Source organism: Anguilla rostrata, chromosome 5, assembly GCF_018555375.3.
Source record: "Anguilla rostrata isolate EN2019 chromosome 5, ASM1855537v3, whole genome shotgun sequence".
In the NCBI taxonomy this organism is placed as follows: domain Eukaryota; kingdom Metazoa; phylum Chordata; class Actinopteri; order Anguilliformes; family Anguillidae; genus Anguilla; species Anguilla rostrata.
Window position 1 is genome coordinate 60,188,802 of NC_057937.1, and position 16,406 is coordinate 60,205,207.

The 16,406-nt window shown below is 47.3% G+C and overlaps 1 protein-coding gene across 5 annotated transcripts in view; it reads left to right on the forward strand.

The window, feature by feature from the left end:
• Positions 1–16,406, forward strand: part of tll1 (tolloid-like 1) — a 77,410-nt gene that overhangs the window by 45,392 nt on the left and 15,612 nt on the right. For all 5 annotated transcript variants that reach the window (XM_064337500.1, XM_064337502.1, XM_064337503.1 and 2 more), the window contains 8 exons: positions 847–962; positions 4,563–4,665; positions 6,095–6,211; positions 7,525–7,670; positions 10,179–10,374; positions 11,752–11,877; positions 12,319–12,479; positions 12,804–12,984. In XM_064337500.1, coding sequence (XP_064193570.1) covers positions 847–962; positions 4,563–4,665; positions 6,095–6,211; positions 7,525–7,670; positions 10,179–10,374; positions 11,752–11,877; positions 12,319–12,479; positions 12,804–12,984 — 1,146 coding nt within the window. The remainder of the gene's footprint in view (positions 1–846; positions 963–4,562; positions 4,666–6,094; positions 6,212–7,524; positions 7,671–10,178; positions 10,375–11,751; positions 11,878–12,318; positions 12,480–12,803; positions 12,985–16,406) is intronic.

Genomic DNA, 16,406 nt, shown 5'->3' on the forward strand with positions numbered 1-16,406 from the left:
ACTGTAAGCTTAGGGTTGTAACTAGGCAGCTGTTTCGTAGGTGACTTAGGTGCATTAACTGTCTTAACCACTGCTTGTATTTTTTCCATAGACCGTGTTGTTGCCGTTCTCGTTGTGTTAGCGTTAATCAGTTTAACCTTCAGGGTCCAAGTTGAACTATGCGGTTGTTCCCTGCACTTGGACCGGTACTTCTCTCTAGGGTTTTCGTCTTACTTGTTCCTGGTTATGGTTATACACTTTGTTGTACGTCGCTCTGGATAAGGGCGTCTGCCAAATGCCTGTAATGTAATGTAATGTAAGATACACAGCCTTCCCCCACTGGGATAGACTGACCTTAGAGTTAACAACGGCATGCTAGAGTGCATTTTACTCAGCCAAACAATTCAGATCAGCCAAAGACCAATTTTACTGAGACACCAAGCGCTAGTCAACCCCTAATTATTTTAACATGAGAAAGTTCATTGTCTTTGGAAACTGGGGTGTGAAATGGGGTGATGTGGACCTTGCCCTGATTTTCTTGACAGCTCACACACATTATTTCAGTGAGCAGTTGTGTAGACTTCTGTGGCTCTGACAAGATAACTGCAGTTTTCTAGGAAAGTACGCTTCGCTGATGTGCCCCTAAAACAATTAATACATTGATGAAAAACCCTGTGATGGGAAATACAGTCCTGAAGCAAAACTTGGGCTAGACAGTGTGTAGTCATGTTATAATGTTATAATCATTGTTACATTGTGATTATAACATTGTTATTACAAAAATATAACCATGTAATAAACAAAGTTTATTTAACCATGTAATTGTTTACTCGGTTTATCAGTGATTTCTTTTTTGTTTACATACAGCTTGTGGAGAGACGCTACAGGAGTCTATGGGTAATTTTTCATCTCCGGGATATCCCAATGGCTACCCATCGTACACACACTGTGTTTGGAGAGTATCGGTAACTCCGGGAGAGAAGGTAAGCAAGCAGTCGTTTGTACTCCGTGCCCGTGAACAGTGAAATCCAGGCTGATTCACAGCCACATTTGCTAAAATGAAAACTGACCACTTGTCCTATTTTTCCTGGCCATCTTTTCGCCATTTCAGTGAGGTACCAAAAATAAATGGGAGTGAATTGAGAGCCACAAGAGCATCTGATGTTGCTTGTATTTATTTATGCTATGCAAATATAATGGGGTAGACTCCACAAAATTACTTGTGTAATTAGAGGGTGAAATATCCCTTTTAAAAAATGCAGGGATAGAAAGATGGAAGGGACATGGGAAATGTAGTTTTGGGGAGAAAAACCTGGGAAGTCACTTGAGGCAATGCATTGTCATTTGCTGTTCAGTAATCCCACTTCTTAGTTCTTCCATCCAACAACTTGCTCTTAAAAGAAAAGGAACAAACCAGACTAAAGGGTGGATATAATTGCCTGGTCTTGAGAAATAAATGTTTTGGAAAAAAAAAAGAAATTAAAAGCTATTGGTGAAATCTTTGCCAATGTGTGGCATTTTTATTACAAGCTAAATGCCCCCCCCCCCCACCGCGGTACAGCCATTGTGAAAGATGGAAATGGCCTCCAGATCCGTACGGTGTAAATCTACTGTTCTTTCCCCCCCCCACACCCCCTACACCCTCCGGAACGCTGTTGCGAAACCTGAGGTGGGACTTCTCCTCGGCCCTGGATCCTGGCTCTGGCTCACGGGGGCCGTGTCCGAGGGGGGCGTGCGTGGGGGGGGGGGAGCTAAAAACGGCACGTTCTCATTGACCCTCCGCTGTCCCGTCCCGGGCCAGACCTGCAGGCTATCGGCATTCACGGGCCCCCACGAGGATGGTGGGGGGGGGGTGGGGGGAGAAAAGCGCCGACGTAGCCAATAACGGACCGAGCGGGTGCTGACACGCTCCCATCGATTGCCTTCCCGTGGGACCTGGGGGCCAGGCTGTCCCCTTCAACCTGGGGCGGGCGAGCGGGCGGGGTGGGGGTGGGGGGGGGTTGTGTCTCGTCCCGTCGGCTCCACAAATCTGCAGAGTGTTGCAGAACACTTTTCTGCTTTTTTTCTTTTTGTTCTGTTCCTCCCCCCCATCCCCAAACGATTTCATCTCCGCTTGCATCCAATAACCCTTCGCCATCACTCCTGGCCCTGCTGGTGCGATCGGAGACACAGCGTTTCTCTCGTCTCACGCAACACCCCCGTTTTTTTAATGTCTACTCTCATTTTTTTAAGGAGTTGTCCCCTGGACGGTCCCCACAGCGCTAGCGGGCTGCGCTACGAGGACACGTGCACGCCGGGGAACGTGCGCACTCAGTGCTTTCTATTGTCTTCAGTGTTTACGGTTTGCTTCCTCCGGCAGGAAGCTGTCCGCGCGCGGCCGCCTGTCTTTGGCGTTTGTTGGCGGCAGCGGCGGCTCGGTGCGGCGCCCCGCGGAAACCGGCTCATGGCCTGATTAATAGAGCCACAGGAGAGCGGGCAGACATCCCCTCACACACCTCTGCAGACACACCTCCTTCCTACATGGACACACGACACACACACACCAGCACACACCAGCATACACCACACATACCTACACACATACACACACACATAAACACACGCACACACAACACACACACACATACGCGCACACACATACACACACACACATACACACACATACGCAGACACACACACACACACACACACACATACGCAGACACACACACACACACACATACGCAGACACACACACACACACACACACCTACACACATACACACACACGCACACACACACAAGCATACACCCCCACACCCGCACACACACACACACACACACACACACATATACACACCCAAGCATACACCCACACACACCTACACACATACACACACACATAAACACACGCACACACATACACACACACACACACACGCACACACACACACACGCACACACACACGCACACACACACACACGCACACACACAATGCTTCTGCTGTCCCGTCGACAGGAATTTGGGATTCTATTTATTACAAAGCTCGCCGACTCGTTATTACCCTATCACAAGACAGGTATTGTTTCCATTTGAGGGGTTATTTTAGTTCATGTAAAGTCCGCACTGTGCAACAGAAATGTTGGTTAAGCTCCAAGTCGTTGTCCCCGCCACCCCCCCAATGTTATAATATTTTCTAAATGACTTTTAAATGACATTCCAAAGTGAAACAAACCCCATTGTTTGTTTCGCTTTGGAATGTTGTACAGCGCATGAGATTTTCCCAGGAGTTTTCGGAGGAGCACTTTTGCCCCATGCAGCACATGACTGACAGGTTTGCTGCGATCATTTCCCTGCGCGCCACGCTTCAGTGTTTTGCTCAACGTCGCCCTCTAGGCGGCAAGACGCGCACTGCCGTTCGGTTGCAACCTTACTCCTATCCTCAGTTTGGCTCGAGGCTTCATACACTACTGCAGGCAGTGGCTTGAGCTGGGGTTTTTTTAAAATTTTTTAAATTTTTCGGAGTACATAACCCCAACCTTTAATTTCAGCATGTAATGAACAAAAAAGGTTTTTTTCGGCATAAAAAACCATGACTTGGCAAAGACGTTTTTTTTCGGGTAGCCCTGGCAAGGGCCCCTGTTTTGGGAGATGAGAGGAATCCAAATCCAGATGAAATATGAGACCGCGATGGCGGGAAGTTCCCCGGGCACGCTGCACGTATTTCATGCCCAACGGCTCTGGCGAGATTTGTTCCGTTGCGTAAGCGTAAACGTCGCCTAACGGATTAGCGGGCGATAAAACTGCGGCCGTTCCGCGAGACCACCGCCGGAGAGAGAGAGAGAGAGAGAGGGAGAGGGAGAGAGAGAGAGAGAGAGAGAGAGAGACGGCGACCGGGGTGGACGAACGCCGGCGGAGATTAGCCAGGCACCGACGTTCCGAAACCCGAAATTCCGATCGTCGGTTGCCCGGAATGGGGTAATCCCTGTACAGTAAGGGTCACGGCGTGGTGACTGCGCTGCTCTTTTGAAATGATGTGTGGCGAAATCGTGGCTCCTCGGGGCCTTGTATTCAGAGAGGAGGAGGAGGAGGAGTTGGGGATCTTGGCTCTTCAGTGTGGCCTTTCAGGTCATAATGAATACGGTTAGGAAAACTTAACCTGGACCAATCATCTCTCGGTATTAAAGCGTGTCAGTGTGGCATTGCTGATCCAGGATTGGTTGTTCCCCTTGTCCATTGTCTTCCATTGTCCATTGTCAGCAGAAACCCAAATGGATTCTAAATTAGGGCTGATGGAGGATGGGCTCCCCCTCTGCAGCCGAGGTCTTCTGAAGATTTTTTCCCATCGGGGAGTTTTATAATTTGGGGGGTTTGGTCCCAACCTCAATGTGCTTGCTTTTTGGGGGCCTGGTTTTTGCTCTTTTTCTGTTACTCTGTGAAGCATCTTCGTGAAAAGGGCCACACAAATGAAATTGATTCGATTTGAGAGAAAGAAAGGATCCTAGGTCAGTGCTTCTGCTCTCAGATGCTTTGTGAATACAGGCCCTGGTCATTCATAATCATCTCCTGTTTATTACATTGTGTTCATTATTTTGTTTCTTAGATTGTGCTCAACTTCACAACGATGGACTTGTACAAAAGTAGTCTGTGCTGGTACGACTACATTGAGGTCCGCGATGGGTATTGGAGGAAAGCCCCACTTCTAGGTAAAAAAAATGTATTCATATTTGGTTTATGCTGGTGTGTGTTTTGCCATCTGTAACCCTCTATTGTTTAGTCGTACAAATAACTTGGATTAAAAATGAACATGTAATTGTTTTCATGTCATATTAGATTTATCACAAAGGATGCCAATACGCATTCATTCACCAATACGCATTAACACTGACCTTTTACTTAAGATTTTTGAGTTTGTATTTCTAAAGTGAGGCTTTTTATATCACCAAGACACCAAAGCATCAATCCCAGCTCCTGCAGCGTCTGCTGGTTTTTGGAGTGTTTCAAGCACTTAAGTGCTTAATTTAGATCATTGAGTGATAATGTCCACACACACACACACACACACACACACACACACACACACACACATCTTGTTTTCCAGGGGCCTAAATTGGCTCCTGACTGAAGGCTGAAGTGGAAAAAAAACCCTCAGACCTCACGACCCTCTCACGAGCTGAGTTTGAGGCCGTAGCCATGGGAGCGCTTGAGACAATGTACAGGAATGTGCGGTGTTGTTTCAGCGTGAATTAAGGCCGGTTGCACGGGACGGCGCTAAGCTTCCCTTCTCACACTCGCTGACCTGGCCGACCCCCCATGACGCTGATTCTTCTCACAGCTAATCTCTCGCTCGATTAAGGTCGTCGATCACACGCGTTTTAAGTTCTTTCATCATTTTTTTTCCCTTACTTGTTGTTAACGCGATGCAGATTTGACTAGTTGTCATTTGCTTTCTCTTTGACTTCTTCATTATCTACATAATGGTTGGTTTCAGTGGCCAGGTGTCCACACTTTCACCAGTTAGGATCCTATTGAGTCCCCTCAGTCCTTAATTTGACCAGTTCAAACATTTTACCTCTTTTTGTCTAATTGTTTGCAGTATAGCACAATAAGCATAATGTGAATATGGGACTTATTCTTTATGGCATGACATAATTAGGTTAAAGAGGGTGAATAATCCCTCAAAACACAGAAAGCATCTAATTGGCAAAATAAACAGCTTCTGGAATTTCAGTTGTGGTTTGCTAGGAAAACCAGCGCACAGAGCGGTCCCCAACATACAGAGGGGGTCCCCAGCATACCGAGGGGGTCCCCAACATGCAGAGGGGTCCCCAGTACACACAGGGGGTCCCCAGGCTACACAGGTTTTGAGAAGCCCTGCTCTAGCTCCCTTTATTCCCACCTCTTCTCTGTGGCATTTAATTCGAGCTGAGCTTGTCACCTTGTTTTTATCTTCTATACATTTCTTTTATTACCATGTTTATTGTTTCCTTTTATTCTTATATTTTATTAGTTTTATATTCATTTTTGAAGTTTTAAATCTGTTCAAGCACTTTGTAAGTCAACTGTGTAATTGTGCTATATAAATAAAATTTGACTTGACTTGACTTTATCTCCTCCTCTCTGTCCTCCCTCCAGGTCGATTCTGTGGGGACAAAGTGCCTGAGGTCCTCACCTCCACCGACAGCCGCATGTGGGTGGAGTTTCGCAGCAGCAGCAACTGGGTGGGGAAGGGATTCGCCGCCGTTTACGAAGGTAACGCCCATCCTCGGCAAGCCACGCCCCCTATCCCAGCAGTCTCAAACTCCCGTCCTGGAGGGTCGCGGTCTCTGCTGGTTTTGTGTGATGTCCTGTCAATCAACACAAGTCCTGTCACACAAGGTGTGCAGACTCTCTAGCCAATCAGTGACTTAAACTGAGCCCCTTAAGCACAGTGACACATCAAAAACCAGCAGACACAGCGGCCCTCCAGGACTTGAGTTTGAAGCCTGTATTTAATTAACTTTTAATCCTGAACTTTGACTCACAAGTCAATGCACGTGTTACACCTTTTCATCACAAATGAGAACGAGTTTTAGTGATTGCTGAAATCGCAAAACTGTGTTTGTGGAGAAAAAATTTTTTTTCCTTTTGTTTGTTAGCCAAAGCCGAAGACATGTGCTGATTAAATCTCAGCCTCTGTTATTACAGGTGATAATGACATTTATTACAAGTCATAATTACATTCACAGGTGACAGGAAGATGAACAGAAATAAGGAAGTCATTTTTTTTTGTATTGCTCCATTTATACAGAAGTTCTCAGTGTCTGACTGCCAGTCTTAACGTGTAGTTTAGAGCTCATTATGATGTTTTTGTAGTTTTTATAGTAGTAGTTTTGTTTTGTATGGTATGATCTTGGTTGGAAAATTTTACATTAGACGTTACTCTTTTCTGCTAATTGTCTAATGTTGTATTCGCCACTGTGCACAGCATCCCAGCTAACGCTTAACGTTCTCAAGGTGTTGCTGCCATGTAGTGGCAATGTTATAACATTTACAAAACGTTCTAGTAATGTTGTGAGAACATTTCGCGTTAGCCGGGATGGTGTCAGCCAGATATATCAACTGAATAAAATACTCCTATCAACTGAAAGTACTATTACCCCATTACCACTGTTACTACTAATACTGAATAATAATGATGTAATAAAAATGATAAATGATGATGGTGGCTATGCTGATTGCACTGATGACCATACTCATCATCATCATCATAATATTATCATTGTAGCTACACAGTAAAACGTGCAGTGTTAATTCAACTCTAACAGAGTACATATTACTCCAATGTTGATCCATCACTGGTGATTTAACATTTGTTCTGTCTTGTTGTAGTCTGACGCTTCTCTAATTCCCTATTTTCTACACAAATGAAATGGGGACTGTTTTTAATCCCCTGTCCTCATTGTCTCCCACCCTGACTCCTAGTTAAACTACGGGGCAGGTTTACGAGGCCTTTTCTGACAGAGCCACGGCAGCCATTTTAAATCTGTCTCCTCCCCCCCCACCACCCCCCCATCCCTTTTCAGCCATCTGTGGGGGCGAGATCCACAAAGACGCCGGTCAGATCCAGTCCCCGAACTACCCCGACGACTACCGGCCGTCCAAGGAGTGCGTGTGGAAGATAACCGTGCCGGAGGACTACAGTGTGGGGTTGAGCTTTCAGGCTTTCGAGGTGAATACCCCGAGCGCTGCTCTCTCTTCGGGAGCTGGCTGGGACTCGGGAGCTGGGGGTTATGTGGCCCTTGATTACTCCTGAGCCACTTTACACAGTGCTTTTATTTTTTACCATGACTCCGCACAGCAGACACACACACACACACACACACACACACACACACACACACACGCGCACGTAGACACACACACACACACACGCACGCACGCACACACACACGTAGACACACACACACACACACACACGTAGACACACACACACACACACACACGCACACATATATACTGTATGCATAAACATGCATGTACACAACCACACATATTTTCTGCATATTATTTGTGGTGGAGGGGAGGGGTGCATACAGCTTTGGGGATTCTCTGGGGCTCTGGGTGCATAGAGGTCAGAGGCAGGCCCAGGGACATGGAGGAGTGCTTCTGTGGGGCCGTCCCATTGAGTGTGAGCAATAAGTGTGAAATATATTCTCCTCTTCCAGAGGCAAAGTTCAAAGCGGAAGGACCACTCCATTGAGTGGCACCCAGTAATAAACCAGGCCTGGAGGAAAAAGCGCTTTCTTTCTGAGTTACTGCCTGAATTTATTTCAGTCCAGGAAGGGAAAAAAAAGAATAGCGTTCTTTTTCTCAGGGCTGGAAAATGTCACGGTTTAAAACGTGCCACAGCGTCTGTGGAGACCGCAGGGGTAACACCGGGGGGCGGGGGGGAAGGGGTAACAGCGGTGGGTGTGTGGCGTGGAGACTGGGGAACGGATAGTTGGGTGGTCTGCTGACATCACAGGTGATGGTGCTGTTCTGTTAAGTGAGGTATACACTGCTGACCCTGTAGCTATTTCAGTTACAAGGTATAGACCACTGTTTCTGAACCAATTTCAGTTACAAGGTATAGACCTCTGTTTCTGAACCAATTTCAGTTACAAGGTATAGACCTCTGTTTCTGAACCTATTTCAGTTACAAGGTATAGACCGCTGTCCCTGCAGCTATTTCGGTTACTTGTAATGAAATAAATAAATAAATAAATAAATAAATAAAAGAATGTGTGAATTACACATGGATGAAATAGCATAGCAACAGAATTCAGTTCAATTCTGTTTTATTTGTGCAGTGATTTTCACAGACTGGCACAAAAACGCTTTACAGGGAAACAAAGAAATTGGGCCAGGTCAGTCCTGCACTTCAAAAGTGAGGCAAAAAAAAAAAACCTCATTAGCATAAAAGTCTGGATTGAATATTCCCTCCACTCTCAATGCAGCAGCAGCCAATTTTTGAGATCAGTGAAAATCGGTACGCTATGCGTTTCAGGTTTGAGCTGGTGGAGCGTGTTAGCGAGGCTTGCGCGCTGGTAAACAACCGACCGGAGGGAAATACGTTTCCCTCTTGCACACAATGCGCATTAATGCGTAACGGACGCTGGGGCTCCCGCTCTCGAGCGCGGGTTAGCGTCGCGCGAGGAGCTCCAAGATGGCCGCCGCCGCCGCCGCCGCTTCGTTTGTTCCGGCGCGAGAACCCGCAGGAGCCGCTTCAAAGCGAAAAGTTTCCCGAAAGGGCGGCGGGCGGCCGCAGCTGGGTCCCGACGTCACGCCGTCCGGCCTGGGGAAAACAGGACCGGCAGCGAAGGGGCCGCTGTGATCTGTCAAATCCTGTTTGCCTTGGACCAGATCCTCACCACAATAGCGGGCCGCCATTTGTTTTCGTTAGGCATTGTTGGTGTTGTAATTGAGAAAGCACATGTTCCAGGGGACCAGGCAGCGTATGAAGTCCCATAGGGCTCCATTGCGTCTTTACAAATGCTGCTCCCTGTCAACTTTTTTATTTTTTATTTTTACGGGATCTACTTTTGGGCTGTAACCCCCAGTGGTGACCTAAACAGTACTGAGTTTATCATATTTATGTTTTATGAAATGTTTTACATAGTTTGGTTCAGAAGGATTTTTAAGGGTTTTAACCGTAGTCCAAGTCCTTGGCTGTATTTGGTGATGATGGCCTCGTAAAATGACATGAACCTTTTTTTGTTTCCTTTTGTTGCTGTCATGAGTTGGAAGCCATTTTTATTGTAAACTCTTTTTTTTCAGAAAATGCTTTGTTTTGTTTTCTGTGTCCGAGTGTGTGCATTTGTGCTTGTATTTATGTTAATATGTGTGGTGTTTTGGAAGTGGTGAAAGACTGCTTGTGTGTGTGTGTATGTGTGTTTGTGTGCGCCGTGTATGTGTGTGCGTGTGTGTGTGTGTACATGTCTGTGTATGCTTGTGTGCTTTGGTACTGCTCACACTGTAATGTGTGATATATCTCTTTGTGTGTGTGCGTGTGTGTGTGTGTGTGTAATGTGTGATATATCTCTTTGAGTGTGTGTGTGTGTGTGTGTGTGTAATGTGTGATATATCTCTTTGTGTGTGTGCATGTGTGTGTGTGTAATGTGTGATATATCCCTTTGTGTGTGTACATGTGTGTGTGTGTGTAATGTGTGATATATCTCTTTGTGTGTTCTTCTGACAGATTGAGAGACATGACAGCTGTGCCTATGACTACTTGGAGGTTCGGGACGGGCACGCAGAAGGCAGCCCTCTGATTGGTCGATTCTGTGGATACGATAAACCAGAAGACATCCGATCTACCTCAAATAAACTGTGGATGAAGTTCGTCTCAGACGGAACGGTCAACAAGGCCGGATTTGCTGCTAACTTTTTCAAAGGTAAACTCCTTAGCACAAAAATGATTTTCCCCTTATGTGCTTTAGGCAGTAATATATTTCTTAATTATATCATCAGAACAGGATGATAACTATTGTCCCAAGCTATTATTTCTCCTTCACAGCTAATGATGTTGGTTCACTGTCAGACATTTACATAATCTTCAGCTAATAGCATTTTCTGTTGATAAGATATTCTTTCTCCTGCCCTGCTCCTTTCACCAGATTGCTCCAGACAATAGCTAGTATTGGGTCCTGCCCTCAAAGAAAGAAGGGAATTATTAAATTTAAGCAGCAGAGCAAACGCCGATTCTTCATTCTTATGTTTCGAACAATGCCGTCGCTAAATCCTTTTGCTGACAGAGTCATTAAGGAAGGTTTAAGACAGCAGAATCTTCGGCAGATGCCACTGATTGATTAGTGCGTAGGCTGTAAGAGGGGACCGGTGCTTGAGGGATAAAGCAGGACTCTGTCCAATAACGCAATTTGCATTGTAAAAGAATCCAATCTTTCTGAGACAAAGTAGTGGCTCATCCGTGCCCTAATCAACTTGATAAAATATTATATAATAGTAATAACTTTATTTATTTATCGCATTTCGAAGACATAGTGCCATTCAGTGCACTTTGCAGAGAACAAAACGGCTGAGGTAAAAACAGAGGCAAAAAGTGGAAAATGTATTTAAAAAATAGCAATGCAATAGACTAAAAATCCTGAGAACTATAAAATATGGTGAATACAATTCAGATTATGAAGTTAATGAGAAATGGTTCCTAAGGAAAATCACATGTATAGAGGTAGGTATTCTGATTTCTTTTAAAAGCATCCACAGATTCTGATGCTCTCAGATCCAAAGGAAGCTTGTTCCACAGTCTGGGGGCTTATGAACTTAAAGCATGGACAATAGGAGGGAATCTGAGGATCTGAGAGCTATGACAGGAACATATGTTACTAAATGATCATTTAAATAGTCGGGGGCAAGTCCACGGGTAGCTTAAAAAACCCATAAGAGCACCTTAAAGTCAACACTACAATCAACCAGCAGCCTCTCTGTGTACTCTTTGCAGAGGGAGATGATTGGTTATTGTTTTGATTTGAGTGCTCTGATTGGCTGTGTGTACCACCCACAGAGGAAGATGATTGGTCATTGTTCTGAGCTGAGTGTTCTGATTGGCTTTGTGCACTCTGCAGAGGAAGATGATTTGTTGTTGTTCTGAGCTGAGTGCTCTGATTGGCTGTGTGTAATATCTGCAGAGGAGGATGATTGGTTGTTGTTCTGAGCTGAGTGCTCTGATTGGCTGTGTGTAATATCTGCAGAGGAGGATGATTGGTTGTTTTTCTGAACTGAGCGCTCTGATTGGCTCTGTGCATTCTCTGCAGAGGAGGATGAGTGTGCCAAACCGGACAATGGTGGATGTGAGCAGAGATGTGTGAACACGCTGGGGAGCTTCAAGTGTGCCTGTGACCCTGGATATGAGCTCGCACCCGACAAGAAAAGCTGTGAAGGTACCATCCGCTACACACACACGCACACACACACACTCACGTATACACACACACACTCACACACACCCACACGTATACACACACACACACGCTCACGTATACACACGCACACTCACACACACACACACACACACACACACAGACACATGCACACACACAGACATACACACAGTGTTTCTGCTTAACTGATGTATTGACTGTATTTTAACCCTGTAATTCTGGAATGTTCCTTTTTCCATTAACCGTAATGCTGATGTGTTTGTTCTTAATTGATTGATTGATTGATGGTGTATACATGATTGACTGATTGATTGATTGATTGATTGATGGTTCGCTGCTAACCCATAACCCTGGTGTATACATGATTGATTGATTGATTGATTGATTGATTGATTGATAGTTCTCCGCTAACCCATGTCCGTGGCGTGTTTCTGGTTCCAGCTGCCTGTGGGGGCCTGCTCTCCAAGCTGAACGGGACCATCACCACCCCTGGCTGGCCCAAGGAGTACCCCCCCAATAAGAACTGCGTGTGGCAGGTGGTGGCCCCCACGCAGTACCGCATCTCCATGCAGTTTGAGTTCTTCGAGCTGGAGGGGAACGAAGTGAGTGAGATCAAACTCTGGCGTTAAACCCGCTCTCTGCCTCTTCCTCTGCGGCTCGGCCATTTTGGAGCCCCGATGCTCACAAGCACAGTCCTCCAGGGCCGAGATCTGCTGGGTTTTACTCCCTCCCTTTACCTGGGAGACAGGTGTGAAGACAGTCTGGCCAATCGGCAGCACTAATTGTTCACTTAATTGCCTAATAATGACACTTCATCTGCAGTGCGTTTGATATGTGTGTGATGTGTGCTTTCTCTCTCTCTCTCTGTCTCTCTCCCTCCCTCCCGTTCTTCCTCCCTCTCTCCCTCCCTCTCTTCCCGAGCGCAGGTGTGTAAATATGACTTTGTGGAAGTGCGCAGCGGCCTGTCGCCCGACTCCAAGCTGCACGGGAAGTACTGCGGGACCGAAGTGCCCGAGGTCATCACCTCCCAGTACAACAACATGAGGATCGAGTTCAAATCCGACAACACCGTGTCCAAGAAGGGCTTCAAGGCCCATTTCTTCTCAGGTACAGCTTCCCCTTGAAAACGAAGCCTCCTTTCTGGAAGATTCCTCTTCTGCTGGTCTACTGTATATCAGTCATTCCCAGACCAGCTGTTTAGTAGCAGGTTTTAAAAAATTTTTTTTTTTTTTTTTTTTGCAGCACTGATGTTTTAATGCTTCGTGGCACATATCTGCTTTTATGGCTTGCTGTGTTAGTTTATGGCCACGGACAGATTGCGGATTCATTTCTGGAATTCCAGTTTTTTTTAGTTTTTTTTTTAAGTACACTGTGTAGGTAGGAGCTTTGGCAGAAGTCTGTACGTGAATGAAAACGTTATTCATGGAAACGATTCTGCACACCGTGGCTTCTGCCCAATAATCTGACAGACCTGTCAGTTCAGGTTAGGTTTTAAGTGGTGTTAAGAGTTGTGGCCTTTCATATTTTTGGGCATTAGGGAAAGTATTTGTAAGGTGTTTGCTCAATTATTTATTACTTAATATATATGTTATTACAACACGCCAGGCCTAACGTACCATTAAAGCCTGAAATACGAACGCAGGTTATGATGAAGTGCGCCGTGTTGCCAAACGCGCCGCTCCTTGCCAAGCCGTGCGATGATGGAACCGGGAGAACCCGTCTCTGAACTCCTGTTTCTAGGTTACGCGAGAGAGGCGGAACATCTGCTTTCGGTCAGGGTAGCGCCCGTTTCTGTCAGTGAGTGTGAATGGGCCCATAACAGAGATTTCACAAGCAGTTTAGCAACGGCGGCGCCTGGGGTGAATCGGGGTTAGTAGGCGACGGCGGCATCTCGAGGCCTCTTGCCACCGGGCCTTCTGCAGTGAGTCCTTACACGTCAGTTTAAAAGCTTCGTAAAAAAAGCTTGTGTTTTTTTGAACTGAACGGTCAGGGGAGGGGAGCAGGGGGGGGCAGGGACAGGGCGGGGCCAGAGGCGGGGACAGGGGCGGGGATAGGGCTGGGGACAGGGGGTGGACAGGGGTGGGAGAGGGGGGAAGGGAGGGGCAGGGGTGGGGACAGGGCGGGAGAGGAGGGGAGAAGGGCGGGGGAGGGGTGGGGGTAGAAGGGCAGGGAGAGGGAGGGAGAGGGGTGGGAGAGGGTGGGAGAGGAGGGGGAGAGACAGAAGCGGGGAAGGGAGAGAGGTGGGGACAAGGGTGGGTAGAGGGCCAGAGACAGGGGCGGGGATAGGGGGGAGGGAAGAGGGGTGGGGACAGGGGTGGGGAGAGGGGCGGGGAGAGAGGTGGGGAGACAGGTGGGGACAGGCAGCAGGGACAGGGGCAGTGAGAGGGGTGGGGAGAGGAGGGAGAGGGGCGTGGGGAGAGGAGGGAGAGGGGCGTGGTCACTCTCAGACTCACCGACGGTCATCGCGCTTTCTTCCCCAGACAAGGACGCGCCCTGCAAAGAGAGGATTTTTGTTTTTGAGTCCTGCAAGGTCGCGGGGCACGCCCCCCCAGCTGGTCCCGTAGGTATTACTGACAGACCGGCGGCGGCCTCTGAGCCAATCGGAGGTACGGCTGCTGTGCGTCACCCGATTGGTGCTCCATCAATCGAAAAAAACAAAAAAAAGGAAATGGATCCCGCCCCCTTTTCGCACAGGAAAGGCCCACAGGGATCCATTCGGATCTGGGTTTCCGTCTGACCTCTGAACTCTGAACTCTGACCCCAACAAATGCGACACCTTTTGTCTCACGCAGAGAAAGTAGCATTTGTTGTTTTATTAACACGACGGCTGATCTTCGACCGTTTCTCTAGGAATGGATGCAATTTCCTACTCTTTAAATATTTCCAAATGTAACGCACATGGCTAAATAATGTTAGGGCGTAGCCGGCACTTGGTACACAGTCTCTGTGTTCTGAGCTGGTTCTGGTATGCTGTCTATGTAGTTATTTATTTCTTCACTTATATTTCACTTTCTTATCTCTTTTGACTTAACACTTTGATCGTATCTTTGGTATTTATGTTTTTCTGTGTGTGTGAGTGTCCAGAGTTGTGTTGAAACCGTACTAACAGCTCTAATTATGTTTTATGTGTCATAACATCAACACCATTAGCAGTTAATCACCGCGATTAACTGGGGTGGATCTCAACCTTGGACGACCGGGTACATTTTTCTTGTTGGCGGAGACGTTCTACTCCAGATGTTCTCAAACAGTGCTCAGGAGCTGATTTAATCCTGCGACACACACAGTAATGTCGTAGCTGCTGTAGGTGTAAGGCAGATAAAGCAGGTGACAAAAGAAACCAAAACAAGACCAGGTCAAAACCTAGTATAGGGCTGGACCTAACACACTTCATAACTCGGCCGACCAATGGTGTAACTTCATAACTCGGCCGACCAATGGTGTAACTTCATCACTCACTCAGTCACAGACATTCACGTGTGTAGGGCTGGCCCCGCTGTTGCGGTCCAGCCAAAAATAATCCCCGAAAAAACTGAAGAGAAGCGATTGGGTGACTAGTGTCTGGGACAGGAAGGGCTGGCATATGAATGGACGGATGAATGGGAGGAGAGGAGGTACAGAATTCCCAGTCAAGCGGTCGTCAGTCGAGTGTTTTTTTGTCTGGCTCCGATGGGGGAACGGTGGAGTGGACCCCACGACCCCAAAGCCAGGGACGGGGGCCCTTGAAGGGTCCCATTCAGCATCCGTCTCGGGTCCGCGGCCGGATTCATGGCGCGGGTTCGAGTGGCGGCGGCTACGAGCCTTGGCATTGTCAGGAGATTCCCAAGGATGCCACTCCAGCTGGCACAGAATGGGAGAGTGGGAGGGGGGGGCTGGGGGCTGGGCACTCACGCACCAGTAGGCCCTGTGTGTGTGTGTGAGAGAGAGAGAGGTGTGTGGTGTGTGTGTGAGAGAGAGAGAGTGTGTGTGTGCGTGTGTGTGCAAGAGAGAGAGTGTGTGTGTGTGTGTGTGTGTGTGTGAGAGAGAGAGAGAGAGTGTGTGCGGTGTGTGAGAGAGTGTGTGTGTGAGGGAAAGGATGTGTGTGTGTGTGTGTGTGTGTGTGTGTGAGAGAGAGAATGTGTATGTGGGTGTGATTGTGTGTTTGTACCTATGTCTGTGTGTGTGTGTGAGAGAGACACAGAGACAGAGAGAGTGAGAGCGAGAGAGAATGTGTGTGTGTTTGGGTCTGTATGGCATTTCCATTGAGAGCTGCCATGGACCCTCCCCCCCCCGCCCAGGTTCTTTCAGTGCTGAGATGAGCAGGAGTCAGTCTGATGCATCGTTTGTGCACCCGGCTCATTGACCTCAGAGCTCGAGCAGAGGGTTCCCAGGTCACACCAGTAACGCTAAACAGGCCCGGGCAAAACAAACTGCTCTAAACGACAAGAACAAATATGTCGGGGATCTCATTATGTATGATTTGCTTTTCGCTTTTTCCACGCAATTTCATTTGATTAATTGTTTAAGAACATCTGGCGCGTGTTTTCTCA